The 20,396-nt window shown below is 41.2% G+C and overlaps 1 protein-coding gene across 1 annotated transcript in view; it reads right to left on the bottom strand.

Annotated features, from left to right (window-relative positions):
• CACNA1B (calcium voltage-gated channel subunit alpha1 B) overlaps positions 1 to 20,396 on the bottom strand; it is a 207,017-nt gene that overhangs the window by 51,403 nt on the left and 135,218 nt on the right. Inside the window, 8 exon segments of the mRNA XM_070759592.1 lie at positions 1,118 to 1,278; positions 3,034 to 3,130; positions 7,501 to 7,512; positions 10,912 to 11,018; positions 11,290 to 11,349; positions 14,916 to 15,045; positions 15,886 to 16,015; positions 17,220 to 17,437. Of these exon segments, the coding sequence (XP_070615693.1) occupies positions 1,118 to 1,278; positions 3,034 to 3,130; positions 7,501 to 7,512; positions 10,912 to 11,018; positions 11,290 to 11,349; positions 14,916 to 15,045; positions 15,886 to 16,015; positions 17,220 to 17,437 (915 nt within the window).

The following is a 20,396-nucleotide window of genomic DNA, read 5'->3' as shown; positions in this document are numbered from 1 at the left end:
TGCTCCAAATGTTTCTTTCCAGACCTAACCAGGTGCTAAAAATGTTTCCAGCTCTTACCCCCTTGCAAGCTCTTTCATTGATACTCTCTATCAAGAATATTTTCCAAACCTTGTCTTTGTATTTTTTTTATTGCTCTACTTGTTCAGAATGTTTCTTTCCAGCTCTAACCAGGTGCTAATGATGATCCCAGCTCTTACCAGCTTGCAAGCTCTTTCACTGTTACTCTTTGCAAAGAATATTTTCCAAGCCCTGTCTTTGTAGGGTTTTTTTTCCCATTGCTCTATTTACTCAGAATGTTTCTTTTCAGTTCCCAATTCTTACTGGCTTGCAAGCTCTTTCATTGTTACTCTCTCTGAATAAAGTTTTTTTAAAGCCCTAACCAGGGGATAAAACAATGTGCTGAAGCTGACCAGACTTAGGACCCTAGCCAGATTCTTTTCCCTATTTTCCTCCCCAAAAACTAAGGTGTCTCTTATACTCCAATGCGTCTTATACAGTGGTACCTCTATCTACAAATGCCTCTACTTACAAACCTTTCTAGATATGAACCGGGTGTTCAAGATTTTTTTGCCTCTTCTCAAGAACCATTTTCCACTTACAAACCCGAGCCTCCGAAACTGTAACCGGAAAAGGCAGGGAGAAGCCTCCATGGGGCCTCTCTAGGAATCTCCTAGGAGGAAACAGGGCTGGAAAATGCGGGGAGAAGCCTCCGTGGGGCCTCTCAAGGTATCTCCTGGGAGGAAACAGGGCCGGAAAATGTGGGGAGAAGCCTCCATGGGGCCTCTCTAGGAATCTCCTGGGAGGAAACAGGGCCGGAAAATGCGGGGAGAAGCCTCCGTGGGGCCTCTCTAGGTATCTCCTGGGAGGAAAAAGGGCCTCCACCCTCCCTGTGGTTTCCCTAATCGCATGCATTATTTGTTTTTACATTGATTCCTATGGGAAAAATTGCTTCTTCTTACAAGCTTTTCTACTTAAAAACCTGATCACGGAATGAATTAAGTTTGTAAGAAGAGGTACCACTGTATCTCCTCTGGCTACATGGAGACTTGGAAGCCTTTGCATCCACTCCACTCCTCCACTCCAGCCCTGCCCTAACCTGCCATTAGATTGTGGCACCTGCAGTCTTTCTCCAAGTCCTTCGATTCGTCGGTGCAGTAGAAGAACCGGCCTTTGAACAGCTGCACCGCGATGACGGCGAAGATGAACATGAAGAGCATGTAGACGATGAGGATGTTGAGAACGTTCTTCAAGGAGTTCACCACACAGTCGAAGACCGCCTGCACCAAAAGGAGCAAAAAAAAGGACAGTTTTGGAATCAGCCAATCACGTTCAAGCTTCCAAATTACTGTTCCTCTGGTAGTCTTAAGTCAGTGGTGCAATTCTTTTTTTAAATTTTATTTAATATAGAAACATAGAAGATTGACAGCAGAAAAGACCTGGTCCATCTAGTCTGCCCTTATACTATTTCTTGTATTTTATCTTAGGATGGATCTAGGTTTATCCCAGGCATGTTTAAATTCAGTTACTGTGGATTTACCCACCACGTCTCCTGGAGGTTTGTTCCAAGCATCTACTACTCTTTCAGTCAAATAATATTTTCTCACATTGCTTTTGATTCCCCCCCCCAACTAACCTCAGATTGTGCCCCCTTGTTCTTTGGTTCACTTTCCTATAAAAAACACTTCCCTCCTGAACCTTATTTAACCCTTTAACATATTTAAATGTTTCGATCATGTCCCCCCTTTCCCTTTTGTCCTTCAGACTATATTGATGGAGTTCATGAAGTCTTTCCTGATAAGTTTTATGCTTAAGACCTTCCACCATTTTTGTAGCCCGGCTTAGGACCCGTTCAATTTTATCAATATCTTTTCAACTTGTACATAGTTATAATTTGAACTAAGATGCCTTAAATTAGATCTAAGTATTGCCCACAAGATCATATGCTGCAACGTCCTGCCTGTCGGCGACTACTTCAGCTTCAACCACAACAACACAAGAGCACACAACAGATTTAAACTTAATATTAACCGCTCCAAACTTGACAGTAAAAAATATGACTTCAGTAACCGAGTTGTCGAAGCGTGGAACTCATTACCGGACTCCGTAGTGTCATTCCCACACCCCCAACACTTTACCCTTGGATTATCCACGGTTGACCTGTCCAGATTCCTAAGAGGTCAGTAAGGGGCGAGTACAAGTGCACTAGAGTGCCTTCCGTCCCCTGTCCTATTGCTCTCCTATATCTCCTATACCTTTCTTCCATTCCTATATCTCTTCTTCTATTCTTTCATTGATATGTTCTATTACTATATCTTCTTTTCTATTCTTTCTTAGATATATTTTACTATGGGTATCTCCTCTATAACCTTCATCATGTATTTTACTATGTGTATATATATATACCCACTAAAACCCTCATTGTGTATTGGACAAAATAGATAGATAGATAGATAGATAGATAGATAGATAGATAGATAGATAGATAGATAGATATAAAGATAGATAGATAGATAGATAGATAGATAGATAGATAGATAGATAGATAGATAGATAGATAGATATAAAGATAGATATAAAGATAGATAGATAGTTGATAGATAGATAGATAGAAAGACAGACAGACAGACAGACAGACAGAAAGACAGACAGACAGACAGACAGACAGACAGACAGACAGACAAGATAGATAGATAGATAGATAGTTAGATAGATAGATAGATAGATAGAAAGATAGATAGATAGATAGATAGATAGATAGATAGATAGAAAGATAGATAGATAGAAAGATAGATAGATAGATAGATAGATAGATAGATAGATAGAAAGATAGAAAGATAGAAAGATAGATAGATAGATAGATAGAAAGATAGATAGATAGAAAGATAGATAGATAGAAAGATAGATAGAAAGAAAGATAGATAGATAGATATAAAGATAGATATAAAGATAGATAGATAGATAGATAGATAGATAGATAGATAGATAGATAGATAGATAGATAGATAAAATTCTGCACCTGTCGGTTGTCTTACCTTCAGTTTGGGGAGACGTTTGATGGTTTTCAACGGCCGAAGGACCCGTAGGACACGGAGAGACTTAATGGTGTTAATATCCTTCCCTTTGTTCCCTCTGCAAAACAAATAAAAAATAAAAAAATCATGACAGCAAGAAAAGGATTTGGTCCCAGCCCGAGTCACTCGAAAGTCCTCACTGCTAGGAAAATATATAACATTTCCCCATCACCACCACCACCACCAATGTGCTATATTTTCCCTGTCCCCTCTCTTTGCAACACCCCCAAAATGCAACATCATATCTGGCGTGGATAATATGGCACAGAAATCAAACACAGAACTCAGCTTGGAAAAGGCCATTGAAAGATTCCAGGCTGTTTGATTTTTGTTAACCCTGGGAAAGAAAAACGTGTCTTGGTTTTTATTGCTGGCATCGTTCGACCCATTGTCCACCCCGGTTGCAAACAGCCCAACCAACAAAACGCAAGGCGCTGGAATGGTCGACAAACATTCCATCAAATGACATAAAACTGCGGTCAATTTTATCTCATTCGGGCGATCGAATCAAGCTCGGGGGCTCAGGAGTTGGCGTTTTTTCCCGAGATTGTCGCCGTTCTCGCTTGTTGCTTTAAATAAGCCCTCGTTTTTGCATACATGGCCATTCAGGTCTCCTTGAAAAGTGCTGCCCAAACAAACCCTGCAAAATTGTTTTTCCCAGGGAAGACAGGAACCACAATTTCAGAGTTGCAATTCATGGCAAAATCAAAGCCTTCTGAGAATGGAATGGGGACCATTTTGCCACAGTCAACTCGCCGGGGGACAATTTAAACAATTCAATTGAATTATTCCAAATAAATTTTTAAAAAATATTTTTTATTTCTATATTTTATCTGTTCTTTAATAGCAGTAGCACTTAGTCTTAATTATACGAGGGTCGCCAGAAACTAATGCCCCACATTTTATTTTCTCAGCCTACACTGAGGGTATGCATTGGTTGCCGATCAGTTTCTGGTCACAATTCAAAGTGTTAGTTATGACCTATAAAGCCCTTCATGGCACCGGACCAGATTATCTCAGGTACCGCCTTCTGCTGCACGAATCCCAGCGATCGGTTAGGTCCCACAGAGTGGGTCTTCTCCGGGTCCCGTCAATTAAACAATGCCGCTTGGCGGGACCCAGGGGAAGAGCCTTCTCTGTGGCAGCCCCAGCCCTCTGGAACCAACTCCCCCCTGAGATTAGAACTGCCCCCACCCTCCTTGCCTTTCGTAAGCTCCTTAAAACCCACCTCTGCCGCCAGGCATGGGGGAATTGAGATGCTCTTTCCCCCTGGGCCTTTACAATTTCATGTGTGGTATGTCTGTATGTATGTTTGGTTTTTTTATATTAATGGGTTTTTTAATCATTTTTAGTATTTATTGGATTATTATTGTACATTGTTTTATTACTGTTGTTAGCCGCCCCGAGTCTCCGGAGAGGGGCGGCATACAAATCCAATAAATATGAATATAATATATATATATATGAATGCGAAACTTAAGATATACATTATTTGAATTGTCAGGAGTGTGGGTGTAAATTTTGTGTTTCTTCAGACAGATAGTGTAGCTGCAGCAGTGTTTTGAAATGGCGTCTGCAAGTGATGTATGTTACAAGCAGCGTGTCGTCATTGAATTTCTCACTGCGGAGAAAGAAACTGTTGGGAACATTCACAAACGTTTGTGTACAGTTTATGGAGAATCTGCACTCAACAGAAATACGGTTAGTCACGAAAGACATTTTTGGATGACGAAGAGGTGATTCGCACATTGCAGAAATGGCTTCGTGACCAGAACAAGGAGTGGTACCAACAGGGCATACACGCCTTTGTGTCTCGCTGGAGGAAGGCCATAGTATGAGATGGAGATTACATGGAAAAATAGGGAGTGTAGAAGAAACATCCTTCTCTCTTGTGTGTAAGTTTCATTGTGTGCAATAAATAATTGTTGAAGAAAAAAAATGTGGTGCATTACTTTCTGGGCAATTCTCGTATTACTTTTCAGTGCTTCACAGCCCTCTCTAAGCAGTTTACAGGGCGAGGCTATTTCCCCCAACAATTTGGGACCTCATTTTGCCAACCTTGAAATGATGGAAGGCCAAGTCAAACCTTGAGCTGGTCAGGATCGAACTCCTAACAGTTGGCAGAGTTTGCCTGCAATACTGCATTCTAACCCAATGCGCCACCACGGCTCTAGTATTTGTAACTGCAAATGGTCACTAGGTGAACTATGGACTACCTCCTTGGCAAAGAAGGCCAAGAAGGGGCAGGACCACCCTCCCGGACCCCAGCTGAAGCGAAACTCAGCTCCAATCTCATCTCGCCAAGGTTCCCTGATGGCCACTTCTGATTGCATTCCGCTCAAACCATGCTGAGCCACGGAATCAACCCACGGGTTACGTGCCCGTCCCGAGAAGCAACGCCAAGATGCTGGGCCAGACATGCAGAAGAATGGATTTCAAGAAATGGGCAGTGATGGCTAGATGAGGATCAACTTCGGAGATGGAACACAGAATAATAACAGAGTTGGAAGGGACTTTGGAGGTCATCTAGTCCAACCCCCAATCCCCACTCAGGCAGAAGACCCTACGCCATTTCTGACAGATGGCAGTCCGGTCTTTTCTTGAAAGCCTCCAGGGATGAAGCTTCCACAACTACCAAAGGCAACTTCTGTTCCATGGGTGGATTGTTTTCCCTGTTGGGAAAGTCCTCCTTATTTCTAAGTTGAATCAACCAATAAATAAGACTAGAAACATAGAAACATAGAAGACTGATGGCAGAAAAAGACCTCATGGTCCATCTAGTCTGCCCTTATACTATTTCCTGTATTTTATCTTACAATGGATCTATGTTTATCCCAGGCATGTTTAAATTCAGTTACTGTGGATTTACCAACCACGTCTGCTGGAAGTTTGTTCCAAGGATCTACTACTCTTTCAGTGAAATAATATTTTCTCACGTTGCTTTTGATCTTTCCCCCAACTAACTTCAGATTGTGTCCCCTGGTTCTTGTGTTCACTTTCCTATTAGAGCTGGAAAATACCTTGGAGGTCATCTAGTCCAACCCCCACCCAAGCAGGAGACACTACATCATTTCTGACATATGGCAGTCCAGTCTCTTCTTGAAAGCTTGCAGAGATGAAGCTCCCACAACTTCTGAAGACAAAAATATGATGGTTTGTTTGTTTGTTTGTTTTCAGGCTCTGACCCAAAGTGAAACACATTGTCTGCTTCAGAATGTGAATCGCAGGACCTTATTTATCCAGTGAATTAAAATAAAGAAAATCTCTACATTGGAAATAGGAGACAGGATGTTTTTCCTCCCCAGCTACCTTAGCGTCCCATAATTAATTAAATTAAATTAAATTAGAGAAGGAGACTCAGAAAAACTTTCTTTGTTGTGGTCTGCCAATGGCTAGCAGAATTGGCAGCAGATTCAGACAGTTAGGAGGTTGGGGAGGAACATGGGCCAGTCCTGGAGTTTGGAGAAGGCTCGGATGAGTGCTCTGCATCCGAGACAGAGACGGGGCCAGGGCCATCTGACAATTATCAGCTGCCTCCGGGGTCAAACATCAGTGAGAACTGCACTGAAGAATCTTCTGGGATGAGAAGCGAAATGTTTTCGAGGAAAAACAAAGAAAGTTCAATCGCCTCTTGAAAAAGGAAAAAGCACCTGTAGGAGAATCCTGGGGGTGAAATTCAGGAGGTTCAGACAGGTTCTATAGAACCGGTGGTGGCGATTATGCGCAGTTCCGAGAACAAATAAATTGCACCAGTGACTGGCCCCCATCATTCTTCTCGGGCTCATACATGCAGAGCAAACGTGAGAAGGAGGCGACAAGCAGCTAGGTTGAACGTTAGAAGACTTGGCTAAACTTTTCTGTCAGTTCTGTGGGTGTGGCTTGGTGAGCATGGCTTTGTGGGGTGGTTACGCCCCACCTTGCCGTGAGTGACATCCAGTTGGTCATGCCCACTCAGTCACATGACCCGCCCACCAAGCCACACCCACAGAACCGTTAGGGGAAAATTTTGAATGTCCATCCCTGAAGAATCTCCATAGGTTTCCTTAAAGGACCTATTTCTTGATCATCATGTCCAGCAAAAAGACTGAACCGGACCTGCCTCTTGATTTTCTCGTTTCTGCATTGAGAAGGTTCAACGGTTGTAGAAACAGAGCTCTCAAAGAAAGGAGCAGAGGAGAGCCCACTGGTAAGGCCAAGACAAGAAGAAAGGGCAGGGAATCGTGGACCAGACCACCAGATTGGTGACTATGGGTCGCCCCTTCCTCATTTGGAGGAAATGAGTTATTTGGCCTTTTCACCCAGACTATGAAGAACAAGATGAGCGAGAGCTGTCAATGGAATGATGGCAACATGAATGGATAAGGAGGTTTTGGCCACAGGCATCCGCAGGCAATAACAAGGCCGAAAGGGAAAGCAATAATGTATTACCCAATGAAACTCCTACAGAGAGGATCCCAGCGAAAGGAAGATACACACAAAAAAAGAGAGTAGAGTCAGCCCCAAGGAAGACAGTAATCCCAACAACCCCAGAACACACACACAATGGTTGTGTTTCAAGGAAAGACACCCCTTCTATCTACTCCTGTCCTTTTATGAAGGGACAAGTAGGTGAGAATTTGTAGTCTAGGCCTAACTACCCTCCTGGGTAACCAGGTAAGAGTAAATGGGTGTCAACAGACTCAAACTCACCCCTGATAAGACGGAGTGGCTGTGGGCTTTGCCTCCCAAGGACAATTCCATCCATCTGTCCATCACCCTGGGGGGGGAATCACTGACCCCCTCAGAGAGGGTTCGCAACTTGTGTGTCCTCCTCGATCCACAGCTCACATTAGAGAAACATCTTTCAGCTGTGGCGAGGGGGGCGTTTGCCCAGGTTCGCCTGGTGCACCAATTGCGGCCCTATCTGGACCGGGAGTCACTGCTTCACAGTCACTCATGCCCTCATCACCTCGAGGCTCGACTACTGTAATGCTCTCTACATGGGGCTACCTTTGAAAAGTGTTCGGAAACTTCAGATCGTGCAGAATGCAGCTGCGAGAGCAATCATGGGCTTTCCCAAATATGCCCATGTTACACCAACACTCCGCAGTCTGCATTGGTTGCTGATCAATTTCCGGTCACAATTCAAAGTGTTGGTTATGACCTATAAAGCCCTTCATGGCATCGGATCAGAATATCTCTGGGACCACCTTCTGCCACACGAATCCCAGCGACCAGTTAGGCCCCACAGAATTGGCCTTCTCTGGGTCCCGCCAACTAAACAATGTCATTTGGCGTGTCCCAGGGGAAGAGCCTTCTATGTAGAACTGCCCCCACCCTCCTTGCCTTCCGTAAACTCCTTAAAACCCACCTTTGCCGCCAGGCATGGGGGAATTGAGATATCTCCCTGGGGCCTATACAATTTATGTATGGTATGTTTGTATATATGTCTGATTAATAATGGGGTTTTTAACAATGTTTTTAAATTATTAGATTTGTTATGAATTGTTCTATTGCTGTTGTGAGCCACCCCGAGTCTACGGAGAGGGGCGGCATACAAATCTAATAAATAGATAGATAGATAGATAGATAGATAGATAGATAGATAGATAGATAGATAGATAGATAGATAGATAGATAGATAGATAGATAAATAAAATACATTCTCAAAATGACACTTTCCCTCACCCTCCCATTATTTTTACACCCTGGTTACTTTCAGTCTAACTTTATGAATCCTGATGCAGGGTTGGGATATAAAAGGGAAGACCGGGTTCAAAGCAAAGAGATATATCCACCACGTTGGATCAAACCTTTTGAAATAATTTCCCAAACAAGTTGTGTCTCACAAGTGTTTTCCCTCCATGGGGGCAGGAAAGGACAACACAGAAACTATTCTGGAGCAGACTACATTTCTACTTCAGATAGTAAGTTATAGTAAGTAGCCCAAATAGTATAGTAGCTCAGATTAGGAAAAGTCAAATCCAAAGCAAAACTTTAGTTCTGTTCACCCAAAACAGTTGAGAGGGTCAACAACAAACCTTTTGTGGTGTCTGTAAAACACCCCAAACTTGGTTAGTTTTACCTCCACCACCCCCCAAGTACAAATCCAGCCCAACCCTGAGTAAGCTTGTGATGCATCAAACGGTACTGTATTGTGAAAACCAACAATTTCATTTATTCAGCAAATGGGCCCGGAATATTGCCAAAAAAATTTGTGAGATTAAAAAAAAAAAACCCAAAAAAGTTACAGGAAAGGGAATTTGATGCAGATGCCTATGGATTTTGATGGCCAGAAAAACTACTGTATTTTTCAGAGTATAAGCCACACCCTTTTCTTCCCTAAAACAGGCTGAAAATTTGGGTGCGTCCTATACTCCAAATGTAGCTTTTACTAAACTTTTTTTAGCGAACGTGGTCTTCCGTGCTTTGCTAGCCAAGCGGCGTTCCCGTTGCCTAATAAACAGAGTTGGAAAGGACTAATCCAACCCCCTGCTTAGGCAGGAAAACCTACATTATGTCAGACAAATGGTTATCCAATTGCTTCTTAAAAAGGTCCAATGTTGGAACATTTACAACTGATGAATTGTTCTAACTGTCAGGAAAAGTGGGTAGGAGCTGAGCCGAGGACAGCAGCTCACCCAGACTTATGACACGTTGGGTTTCCAACCCAGGATGTCAGTCCTTTCCAGCTGACAAGCTCAGCGTTTTTAACTTTGCACCCTCACCAAAGGATGCTAACTTGGTAGAAGATCTGCTTAACTTCCATTGAAAGAATCCAAACCCCCATCACTTTACCCTTAGATTATCTATGGTTGACCTATCCAGATTCCTAAGAGGTCAGTAAGGGTCAGTACAAGTGCACTAGAGTGCCTTCTGTCCCTTGTCCTATTGCTCCCCTATATCTCCTATACCTTTCTTCTATTCCTATATCTCTTCTTCTTTTCTTTCATTGATATGTTTTATTCCTATATCTTCTCTTCTGTTCTTTCTTAGATATATTTTACTATGAGTATCTCCTCTATAACCTTCATCATGTATTTTACTATGTGTATATATATATATATATGGATGGAGCTGTGATGTTCCTTCAATACACCAGAGTGATTTCGACACAAAAATATGTAACCCTTCCCTGGTGCAGAGCTGAAGGGATTGGATACTGTAACCTAGAGGATAATTCTCTGCCTTACAAGGCAAAGGTTGCAGGTTCAGGTCCCAGTGGGTATGGCTAGCTGATGAGGCCAAAATAAGGCCGAAATAGATCTAGCCTAGTCTCCCTTAATTTTCAAATTCAGCAAAAAAACATGTGACATATATATATATATATATATATATATATATATATATATATATATATATATATATATATATATATGTATCAAATGTTTTTAGCTGAAATTTTAAAATTAAGCGAGACTAGGATGGTACCATTTCGGCCTTGTTCTGGCCTCATCAGCTAGCCACACCCTTCCTTACTGGGATTCGATCTGGCAGCCTCTGCCTTGTAAGGCAGAGAATTAGCAGTTGAGCCACCAGACCTTGATCCCTCCAGCTCTGTACCAGGGAGGGGCTATATGTTTTTTTATGTCGGATCATAAATACACACACACACACTAAAACCCTCATTGTGTATTGGACAAAATAAATAAATAAAATAATAAATAAATAAAAATAAAATAAATAAATAAATAAATAAATAAATCTCTTCTGGCTCACCGAACTCAAATGGGAATTTCTAGGTAACTTGAAGGCAGTCAAAAAAAAATTTGCGGGCCCCTCCTCCCAGCCCTGCCAAGCACAGCATCGCTCTGCTTTCCACTTCAGGAAACCAGAGCTCAGGATAGAAAAGCTACTTACGAAAAGGCAAATGCCACAAGAGCTCCACTGACCACAATGAAATCGAGGATGTTCCAGAGATCGCGGAAATAGGCACCAGGATGCAGCAGAAGTCCCAAGTCAACCATCTTTGGAAGGAAAGAGAGAGAGAGAGAGAGAGAGAGATGTGAAGGATATAGGAAGGAAATAAAGGAAGGAAAGAAGACATCCCTATTGTTTTTGTAGTTTATTTATTTATTTAAAAAAATAATCTTTATTGAATATATGTTTAAAACAAAAAAGAAAAGGACTAACATATGCAATTATTATTATAAATGTGCAAATAAGTGATCGAATGTCATGCTCATGTATTGATCCTCTGTAGATATGCTCCTAAGAGATCTAGAGAAAGAGTCTTACCTTTATCACCATCTCAAAGGTAAAGACACCTGTAAATATATAATCCAGGTACTTGAGAGCCTGAAAACAGAAGGGACAGTTAAAAATTTAAAAAGGGGCCAAAGTAAATTGAAATCCAAAGAAAAATACATTATAGCAACAGCACTTATATATTTTATTTATTTATTTTATTTATTTATTTTGTCCAATACAAATTGAAAGTTAAGGAGAATAAAAACGTGTAGTAGTAAATTTCAGGGAAGGGATAGAAGAAGGGATATGAGAATAGAATACATCAATGAAGAGTAGAGGAAGGATATATGGATGGGAGAAAGGATATATAAAATATAGGAGAGACAATTGGACAGGGGACGGAAGGCACACTAGTGCACTTATGCTCGCTCCTTACTGACTTCTAAGGAATCTGGAGAGGTCAATCGTGGATAGTCTAAGGGAGAAATGTTGGGGGTTAGGGGTTGACACTATTGAGTCTGGTAATGAGTTCCACGCTTCGACAACTCGATTGTTAAAGTCATATTTTTTACAGTCAAGTTTGGAGCGGTTAGTATTAAGTTTGAATCTGTTGCATGCTCTTCTGTTATTGCAGTTGAAGCTGAAGTAGTTGTTGACAGGTAGGATGTTGCAGCATATGATCTTGTGGGCAATACTTAGATCATGTTTAAGGCGTCGTAGTTTTAAGCTTTCTAGACCCAGGATTGTGTTTACAGCCCTCTCTAAGCGGTTTACAGTCAGCCATCTCATTTTACCCACCTCGGAAGGATGGAAGGCTGAATCAACTTTGAGCCTGGTAAGGTTTGAACTGCTAAATTGCAGGAATCCAGCATGCAGAAGTACTGCACTCTAACCACTGGGCCACCTTGGCTCATTTTATATAAATTATATTGTAAAGAATCGTATAGATTTCTTCCATGGGGATGTTTCATCATCTGTATTGCTCTAAGATCTGAGACATGCTGTAGTCTTAAAGGATCAAGTTAGGAGATGGTGTTTGTAGCATTGATAGCTGTTCTGCCGGCGTGTCCCAACCGCCCGTAATTACAGGGTAATTAGTCCAAAAAGACACACACCACACGATAGAAAGAAAACCAAAAGTCTTTATCAACAGAAAAGCAGAAAAAACTCCCTTTTTAAATGTCAAAGGGATTTTCTGGTACACACAAGGCACAGGTTAAATGCAATCCAATTTCTCACCCAGTAACTGGGAAATTGAGTCCAATTCCAAAGTCCAGAAAGTCCATACGCAGTCTTGAACAAGGAAACAGCAAAACCACGATCTTGACAAAACTATGAATCAGATAAACTTCCACGAGGCTAAACCAGCACGCTGCTCTTTTTATCTGTAGTACTAAGTACAGCAGCCCCACCCAACCACAGGTGGCTTCACTTATCTCCTGTAATAATCCTTCAGTTGTTCTCTCCTATGCATCACTCTACGCATGTGTGGATCCGTCATAAGTTCTTGTTCAGAATCCAGGGATGATAAGGATGATTGATCTCCTCCTGGGCTGTCTGCCAAACTCCCCTCTTCCCTGCCACTCACCCTTCCTTTGTCAGAGGAGTCTTCTTCGTGATATTCTATCGGGAGCAAAACAGGCCTACGGCATGTGGATGTTTTCCCCATATCCACCTCCACATTCCTTGGGGCAGGAGCTGGGCCAGAGCCAACCACAACAGCCATGGTGGCGCAGTGGTTAGAATGCAGTATTGCAGGCTAATTCTGCCGACTGCCACCAGTTCAATCCTGACCAGCTCAAAGTTGGCTGAGCCTTCCACTTTTTTGAGGTTGGTAAAAGGAGGACCTAGTTTGTTGGGGGGCAATATAGTGACTCTGTAAATTGCTGAGAGGGCTTCAAGGCACTGTGAAGCAGTCTAGAAGTCTAAGTGCTATTGCTATATCTGATTGGATGCTGAATTAGGAGTCATGGTCATGAGTGGTTAGAAGGCAAAGTATTACAGACTGATTCTGCCCAGTGTCAGCAGTTCGATCCTGACCGATCAAGGTTGACTCAGCCTCCCATCCTTCCAGAGTTGGTTGCAATGAGGACCTAGATTGTTGCGGACAGTATGCTGATCCTGTAAACCACTTAGACAGGGCTGCAAAGCACTACGAAGCAGTATATAAATCTACCTGCTATTGCTATTGGTATCCACTGGTGCTTGGTCGGGCATTCTAGACAGAAGCCACTTTTGAAAAACAATCAACTGGCCATTCTTTGTAAGCCACCCATGAAGATCTCAAGAGGCATCCCTATCTGTCAGAAAATGGTGATATGCACCGAAAAGCAATTGCATCCCCTTTCAGATCCATATTTGGTGGCCTGGTTGTCTTGGCAACAGGAATCAGTTCCATCTCCATCCCACACTCCAGCAGCTGAAAACTGCAGGTCGAGTGCCTGAAAACAGGGACCTAAGAAATATGCAGAAGAAGGCAAGGTGGAGAGCCGTGGTGGTATAGTGGTTAGGGTGCAGCATTGCAGGCTAATTCTGCAGACTCCTGATTGCCAGAGGTTCAGCAGTTTGATCCTGACCGGCTCGAGGTTGACTCAGTCTTCCATCCTTTGAAGGTTGATAGAATGAGGACCCAGATTGTTGAGGGCAATAGTTTGACTCTGTAAACCGCTTAGAGAGGGCTATAAAGCACTGTGAAGCAGTATATAAATGCTATTGCTTCCTTCTTTCTTTCTCTTCTCCTTCCTTCCTTCCTTCATTCCTCCCTCCCTCCCTCCCTCCCTGCCTCCCTCCCTCCCTCCTTCCCTTCCTTCCAGTGATGGCAAAGTGGTTAGAATGCAGTATTGCAGGCTGACTCTGCCCACTGCTAGCAATTCAATCCTGACCAGTTCAAGGTTGACTCAGCCTTCCATCCTTCCAAGATCAGACAAATGAGTACTCAGATTGTTGGGGGCAATGAGCCGGGGTGGCGCAGCAGGTAGAGTGCTGTACTACAGGCCACTGAAGCCGACTTGTAGATCTGAAGGTCAGCGGTTCAAATCTCATCACCGGCTCAAGGTTGACTCAGCCTTCCATTCTTCCGAGGTGGGTAAAATGAGAACCCGAATTGTGGGGGCAACAGGCTGGCTCTGTTAAAAAAGTGCTATTGCTAACATGTTGTAAGCCGCCCTGAGTCTAAGGAGAAGGCTTAAAAATCAAATAAATGAATGAATGAATGAATGAATGAATGAAGGCTTAAAAATCAAATAAATGAATGAATGAATGAATGAATGAATTGAATAAATTAAATAAATAAATAAATTAAGTAAGTAAGTAAGTAAGTAAGTAAGTAAGTAAGTAAGTAAATAAATAAATAAATAAATAAATAAATAAATAAATAAAAACATACATACACTGACTATAAATTCTTTCAGGTTGTAAAGTACTATGAAGTGATAAGATGTCTAAGGGCTATTGCTATTGCTGTTCCGTTCCATTCCAATCCATTCCATTCCATTCTACTCTACCCTACCCTACTAGACCCTATCCTAAGCAATGCTGGCTCTGTAAAGCAGATAATTTAGAAAGTGGTATATAAATCTAAGTGCTATTGCAATTTTCAAATCCATCCCAATGCAGAGACCTTCCTCTAGAGTTGGACAGCATCCCACAATTCATCCTGAACTCTCATCTCTCACCTCATTTCTGGGTGACTCCGCTTGAACAGGGTCCTCGGCGGCCAGGGCAATGCTGCTGAGTGCGATAACGAAGAGGATGACCATCTCGAAGTAACGCATGTTGACAATGTAGTGACAGAGGCACCGGATCCTGCAGAGGAGCCAAAGAGAGGAGCGACAGAGGAAAAGTCAAGGAAGGTGTGGGCCTCATCGCACAGGGCCGGATCAGAGCAACCATGTTGGCTATCAGAAATTTGATACATCATTATCTATACATCATTTATCTATTTATCACCATCTATCATCTACATCTGTCTATCTATCTTTCAATCTACCATTTACATTTATGTATCAGCTACAGCTGTCTATCTATCTATCTATCTATCTATCTATCTATCTATCTATCTATCAATCTATCTATCAATCTATCTATTAATCTATCTATCTATCTATCTATCTATCTATCTATCTATTAATCTATCTATTAATCTATCTATTAATCTATCTATTAATCTATCTATCTATCTATCTATTTATCTATCTATCTAATCTATTTATCTATCTATCTATCTATCTATCTATCTATTAATCTATCTATTTATCTATCTATCTATCTATCATCTATCTATCTACCTACCTATCTACCTATCTACCTATCTAATCTATCTATCTATCATTTATCTATCTACCTACCTACCTATCTACCTATCTACCTATCTAATCAATCAATCAATCTATCTATCATCTATCTATCATCTATCTATCATCTATCTATCTATCTATCATCTATCCATCCATCCATCCATATATCCATCCACCTACCTACTTACCTATCTGCCTTAAAATGGGTTTGGGGTACTTCCAAAATAAGGAAGGACCCGCCTTTGTTCAGAAGAATAAACACATTTGGCTTATCAAGAGACATCAGGGCTCCCCTACCTTCCTCTAAGCAAGTCCCTCCTGAATCCCTGATTAAGAAAGGACGACTTACGGGTTGGTTGGACTTAAGACGAACATGGAACTGTAGGGAAGGATCGGCTTGGGTATAATGGTGGTCCCCTCTTCTTCAGCATCTATGTCCTTCTTCTCTTCCATTTTGGCTTCAAATTCAATGTTGTTCACTAAAGGGTTGACAAAGACAACACTACATCTCAAAATGAGAACTTCTGAATAGAGTGAGAGCATAATATTTTGTTGCTGTGGCCAAGAACAAAATAGCCACTTCTATTTTTTGAATAAAACCCAACTGAACTGGTGTACAGAGTCAGCATAATTGCCACCAGCAATCTGGGTCCTCATTGTACCCACCTCGGAAGGATGGAAGGTTGAGTCAACTTTGAGTCAGGATTGAACTCCTGGCAGTGGGCAGAATAGATAGATAGATAGATAGATAGATAGATAGATAGATAGATAGATAGATAGATAGATAGATAGGTAGATGTACATAGATAGATAGATAGATAGATAGATAGATAGATAGATAGATAGATAGATAGATGTACATAGATAGATAGATAGATAGATAGATAGATAGATAGATAGATAGATAGATAGATAGATAGATAGATGTACATAGATAGATAGATAGATAGATAGATAGATAGATAGATAGATAGGTAGATGTACATAGATAGATAGATAGATAGATAGATAGATAGATAGATAGGTAGATGTACATAGATAGATAGATAGATAGATAGATAGATAGATAGATGTACATAGATAGATAGATAGATAGATAGATAGATAGATAGATAGATAGATAGATAGATAGATGTACATAGATAGATAGATAGATAGATAGATAGATAGATAGATAGATAGATAGATAGATAGATAGAGTAGAGTAGAGTAGAGTAGAGTAGAGTAGAGTAGATTAGATTAGTAGATATGTAGGTAGGTAGGTAGGTAGATGTAGATAGATAGATAGATAGATAGATAGATAGATAGATAGATAGATAGATAGATAGATAGGTAAGTAGGTAGGTAGATGTACATAGATAGATAGATAGATAGATAGATAGATAGATAGATAGATAGATAGATAGCAATAGCAATAGCAATAGCACTTAGACGTATATACCACTTCATAGTGCTTTTACAGCCCTCTCTAAGCAGTTTACAGCCTGTTGCCCCCAGCAATCTGGGTCCTCATTTGACCCATCTCGGAAGGACGGGAGGCTGAGTCAACCTTGATCCTGGGGAGATTCAACCTGCCAAATTGCAGGCAGCCAGCAGTCAGAACAGAAGTAGCCCTGCAGTCCTGTACTCTAACCATTGCGCCACCAGAGCTCATAAAGGGCTTCTGATGTTAGAAACACTCACTTGGTATGACGGAAGCCTCCCCAGGTGGAGCGGTGACGGTGACCGGAATGTTGACAGGGGCGGATTTGTCCAAAGATGGTTGAGCCATTCGGGTGACGTTCTTCTGGTTATCTGCATCCTCCGGCTGCTCAGGTACCCTCTGAAGACAGGTGCTGGGCAAGGTGTGTAAAGGGACCACGGTCACACTGATGCCTGCTTCGGTGTCACATTGGCTTTCCCTGGAGAGCAAGAATAGAGTTGAGGCTGATCTCATTTCTTCCATGCAAATGTTTTGGCTCACTGGCAACAGCTTCTTTAAGCTAGCAGAAACATAGAAACATAGAAGATTGGCGGCAGAAAAAGACCTCATGGTCCATCTAATCTGCCCTTAGACTATTTAAGGGGCGTACATAAGTGCACTGGTGTGCCTTTTGTCCCCTGTCCAATTCTCTTTCCTTTCTCTCGCTTATCATATATATTTTCTTTCTTTCATATTTCCTCTCCTCTAAGTTCACTTTACCCTTATATATATTACTACATGTCTATTTTTCTTCCTATGTATTTGTGTATTGGACAAATGAATGAATAAATAAATAAATAAACAAAATATTTCCTGTATTTTATCTTAGGATGGATATATATGTTTATCCCAGGCATGTGTGGATTGACCAACTACATCTACTGGAAGTTTGTTCCAAGCATCTACTCCTCTTTCAGTCAAATAATATTTTCTCACATTGCTTTTGATCTTCCCCCCAACTAACCTCAGATTGTTCCCCCTTGTTCTTGTGTTCACTTTCCTATTAAAAAACACTTCCCTCCTGAACCTTATTTAACCCTTGAACATATTTAAATGTTTTGATCGTGTCCCCCCTTTTCCTTCTGTCCTCCAGATTAAACCGAATTAGTTTATTAACTCTTTCCTGATAAGATCAGAAGCAATGTGAGAAAATATGTGGGAAAATATTGCGGGAACTGGGCATGGATAGCCTAGAGAAAAGGAGGGCCAGAGGGGACATGATAGCTGTATACAGGTATATGAGGGGTTGCCACAGAGAGGAGGGGGTCACTCTATTCTCCAGAGTACCAGAGGGACGGACGAGGAACAACAGCTGGAAGCTGACCAAGGAGAGATTCAACCTAGAAGTAAGGAAGAACTTTCTGACGGTCAGAGCGATCAACCATTGGAACAACCTGTCTGCAGAGGTTGTGAACTCCCCAACTCTGGACACTTTCAAGAGGAAATTGCACTGCCACTTGGCTGGGGTGCTTTAGGATTCCTGCTCAGGCAGGGGGTTGGACTTGATGACCTCCATGGTCCCTTTCTACTCTAACAATAAATAAATAAAATAAATAAATATGATTTGACTGAAAGAGTAGTAGAGGCTTGTAACAAACTTCCAGCAGACGTGGTTGGTAAATCCACAGTAACTGAATTTAAACATGCCTGGGATAAACATATATCCATCCTAAGATAAAATACAGGAAATAGTATAAGGGCAGACTAGATGGACCATGAGGTCTTTTTCTGCCATCAATTTTCTATGTTTCTATGTTTCTATTTGTCAAGAATTATGTGGTACAACATTTAATGATTGTCACAGGGGTCAAATAAGCAATGAAGAAACAATCAATATTAATAAAAATCTTAAGAATACAAGCAACAGGTTACAGTCCTAAAGGCCTAAGCGGAAGGAAAAGGGTGATAAGAATGATGAGAAAAAACTAGTAGTAATAGTAGTGCAGACTTAGTAAATAGTTTGACAGTGTTGAGGGAATTATTTGTTTAGCAGAGTGATGGCATTCAGGAAAAAACTGTTCTTGTGTCTAGTTGTCTTGGTGTGCAGTGCTCTATAGTGACGTTTTGAGGGTAGGAGTTGAAACAATTGTGTCCTGGGTGTGATGGGTCAGTAAATATTTTCACAGCCCTCTTTTTGACTTGTGCAGTATACAGGTCCTCAATGGAAGGCAGGTTGGCAGCAATTGCTTTTCTGCAGTTCTGATTCTCCTCCGAAGTCTGTGTCGGTCTTGTTGGGTTGCAGAACCGAACCAGACCGACACTGTCATGAAACATATGCAAGAAAACAACCAAGCTCAGAGAGCACCAAACGGCCATCATTTCCATCCTGAGCTGCAAATATTCTTCTTTATTGGTAGAACTTAAAATCTGCTGGAAGTCGTCCCCCCCCCCCTCCAATAATCTTCAGGAGAGAAATTCGGATTCCCTCCCCTCTTATTAGAAAATTAGACTTCCGGGGATTGTTGACCATCGACTAGCATGACCATTGGGTGGTAAGAAAAAGAAATTCTAATTCCTCAGGAACTTAATAGATGGCATTAACCGAAAATGAGACCTTGCGGTGATTTTGCTGTAAATTTGTATGTTTAAATGCTGCTTATCACAGCAGGTGAACTTTTAGGGAGAAAGTAGATCCCACCTCCCAAATCACAAGTCTGTCTTTGATGTGTCACATCTCCCCTGTGTTCACACAGAGAGAGAGAGAGATGCACACACACACACTATTGCCGCTTTGCATTTGATTCAACTGTTATTCTGCAGTTCACTTGTGTGCTTGATGGATATTGGAGCTCCAAACAGAATATAAGCTGTCATTTTGAAAATACGGATGCTCGGAAGGGTAGGTAGGTAAATTGAAAGGAGTCGTCTATGTGTGAGTTGAGCGGCCATATCAATTTGTTTAATAAGTAATAAAATAAATAATACACACACAGGAGAGAGAGAAGGAAGGAAGGAAGGAAGGAAAAGAAAGAGATAAGAGAAAGAGAAAAAGAGAAAGAGAAAAAGAGAAAGCGAAAAAGAGAAAGAGAAAAAGAGAAAGAGAAAAAGAGAAAGAGAAAAAGAGAAAGAAAGATAGAAAGAAGAAAAAAGAAAGAAAGAAAAAAGAAAGAAGGAAGAAAGGAAAAGAAAGATAAAAAGAGAAAGAGAAAGATAAAAAGAGAAAGAGAAAGATAAAAATAGAAAGAAAGATAGAAAGATAGAAAGAAGAAAAAAGAAAGAAAAAAGAAGGAAGGAAGGAAGGAAAAGAAAGAGATAAGAGAAAGAGAAAAAGAGAAAGAGAAAGAGAAAAAGAGAAAGAGAAAAAGAGAAAGAGAAAAAGAGAAAGAAAGATAGAAAGATAGAAAGAAGAAAAAAGAAAGAAAGAAAGAAAAAAGAAAGAAGGAAGAAAGGAAAAGAAA

The sequence above is a fragment of the Erythrolamprus reginae genome, chromosome 8, assembly GCF_031021105.1.
Source record: "Erythrolamprus reginae isolate rEryReg1 chromosome 8, rEryReg1.hap1, whole genome shotgun sequence".
Taxonomy (NCBI): Eukaryota; Metazoa; Chordata; class Lepidosauria; order Squamata; family Dipsadidae; genus Erythrolamprus; species Erythrolamprus reginae.
This window is presented reverse-complemented; position numbering and strand designations above follow the sequence as displayed.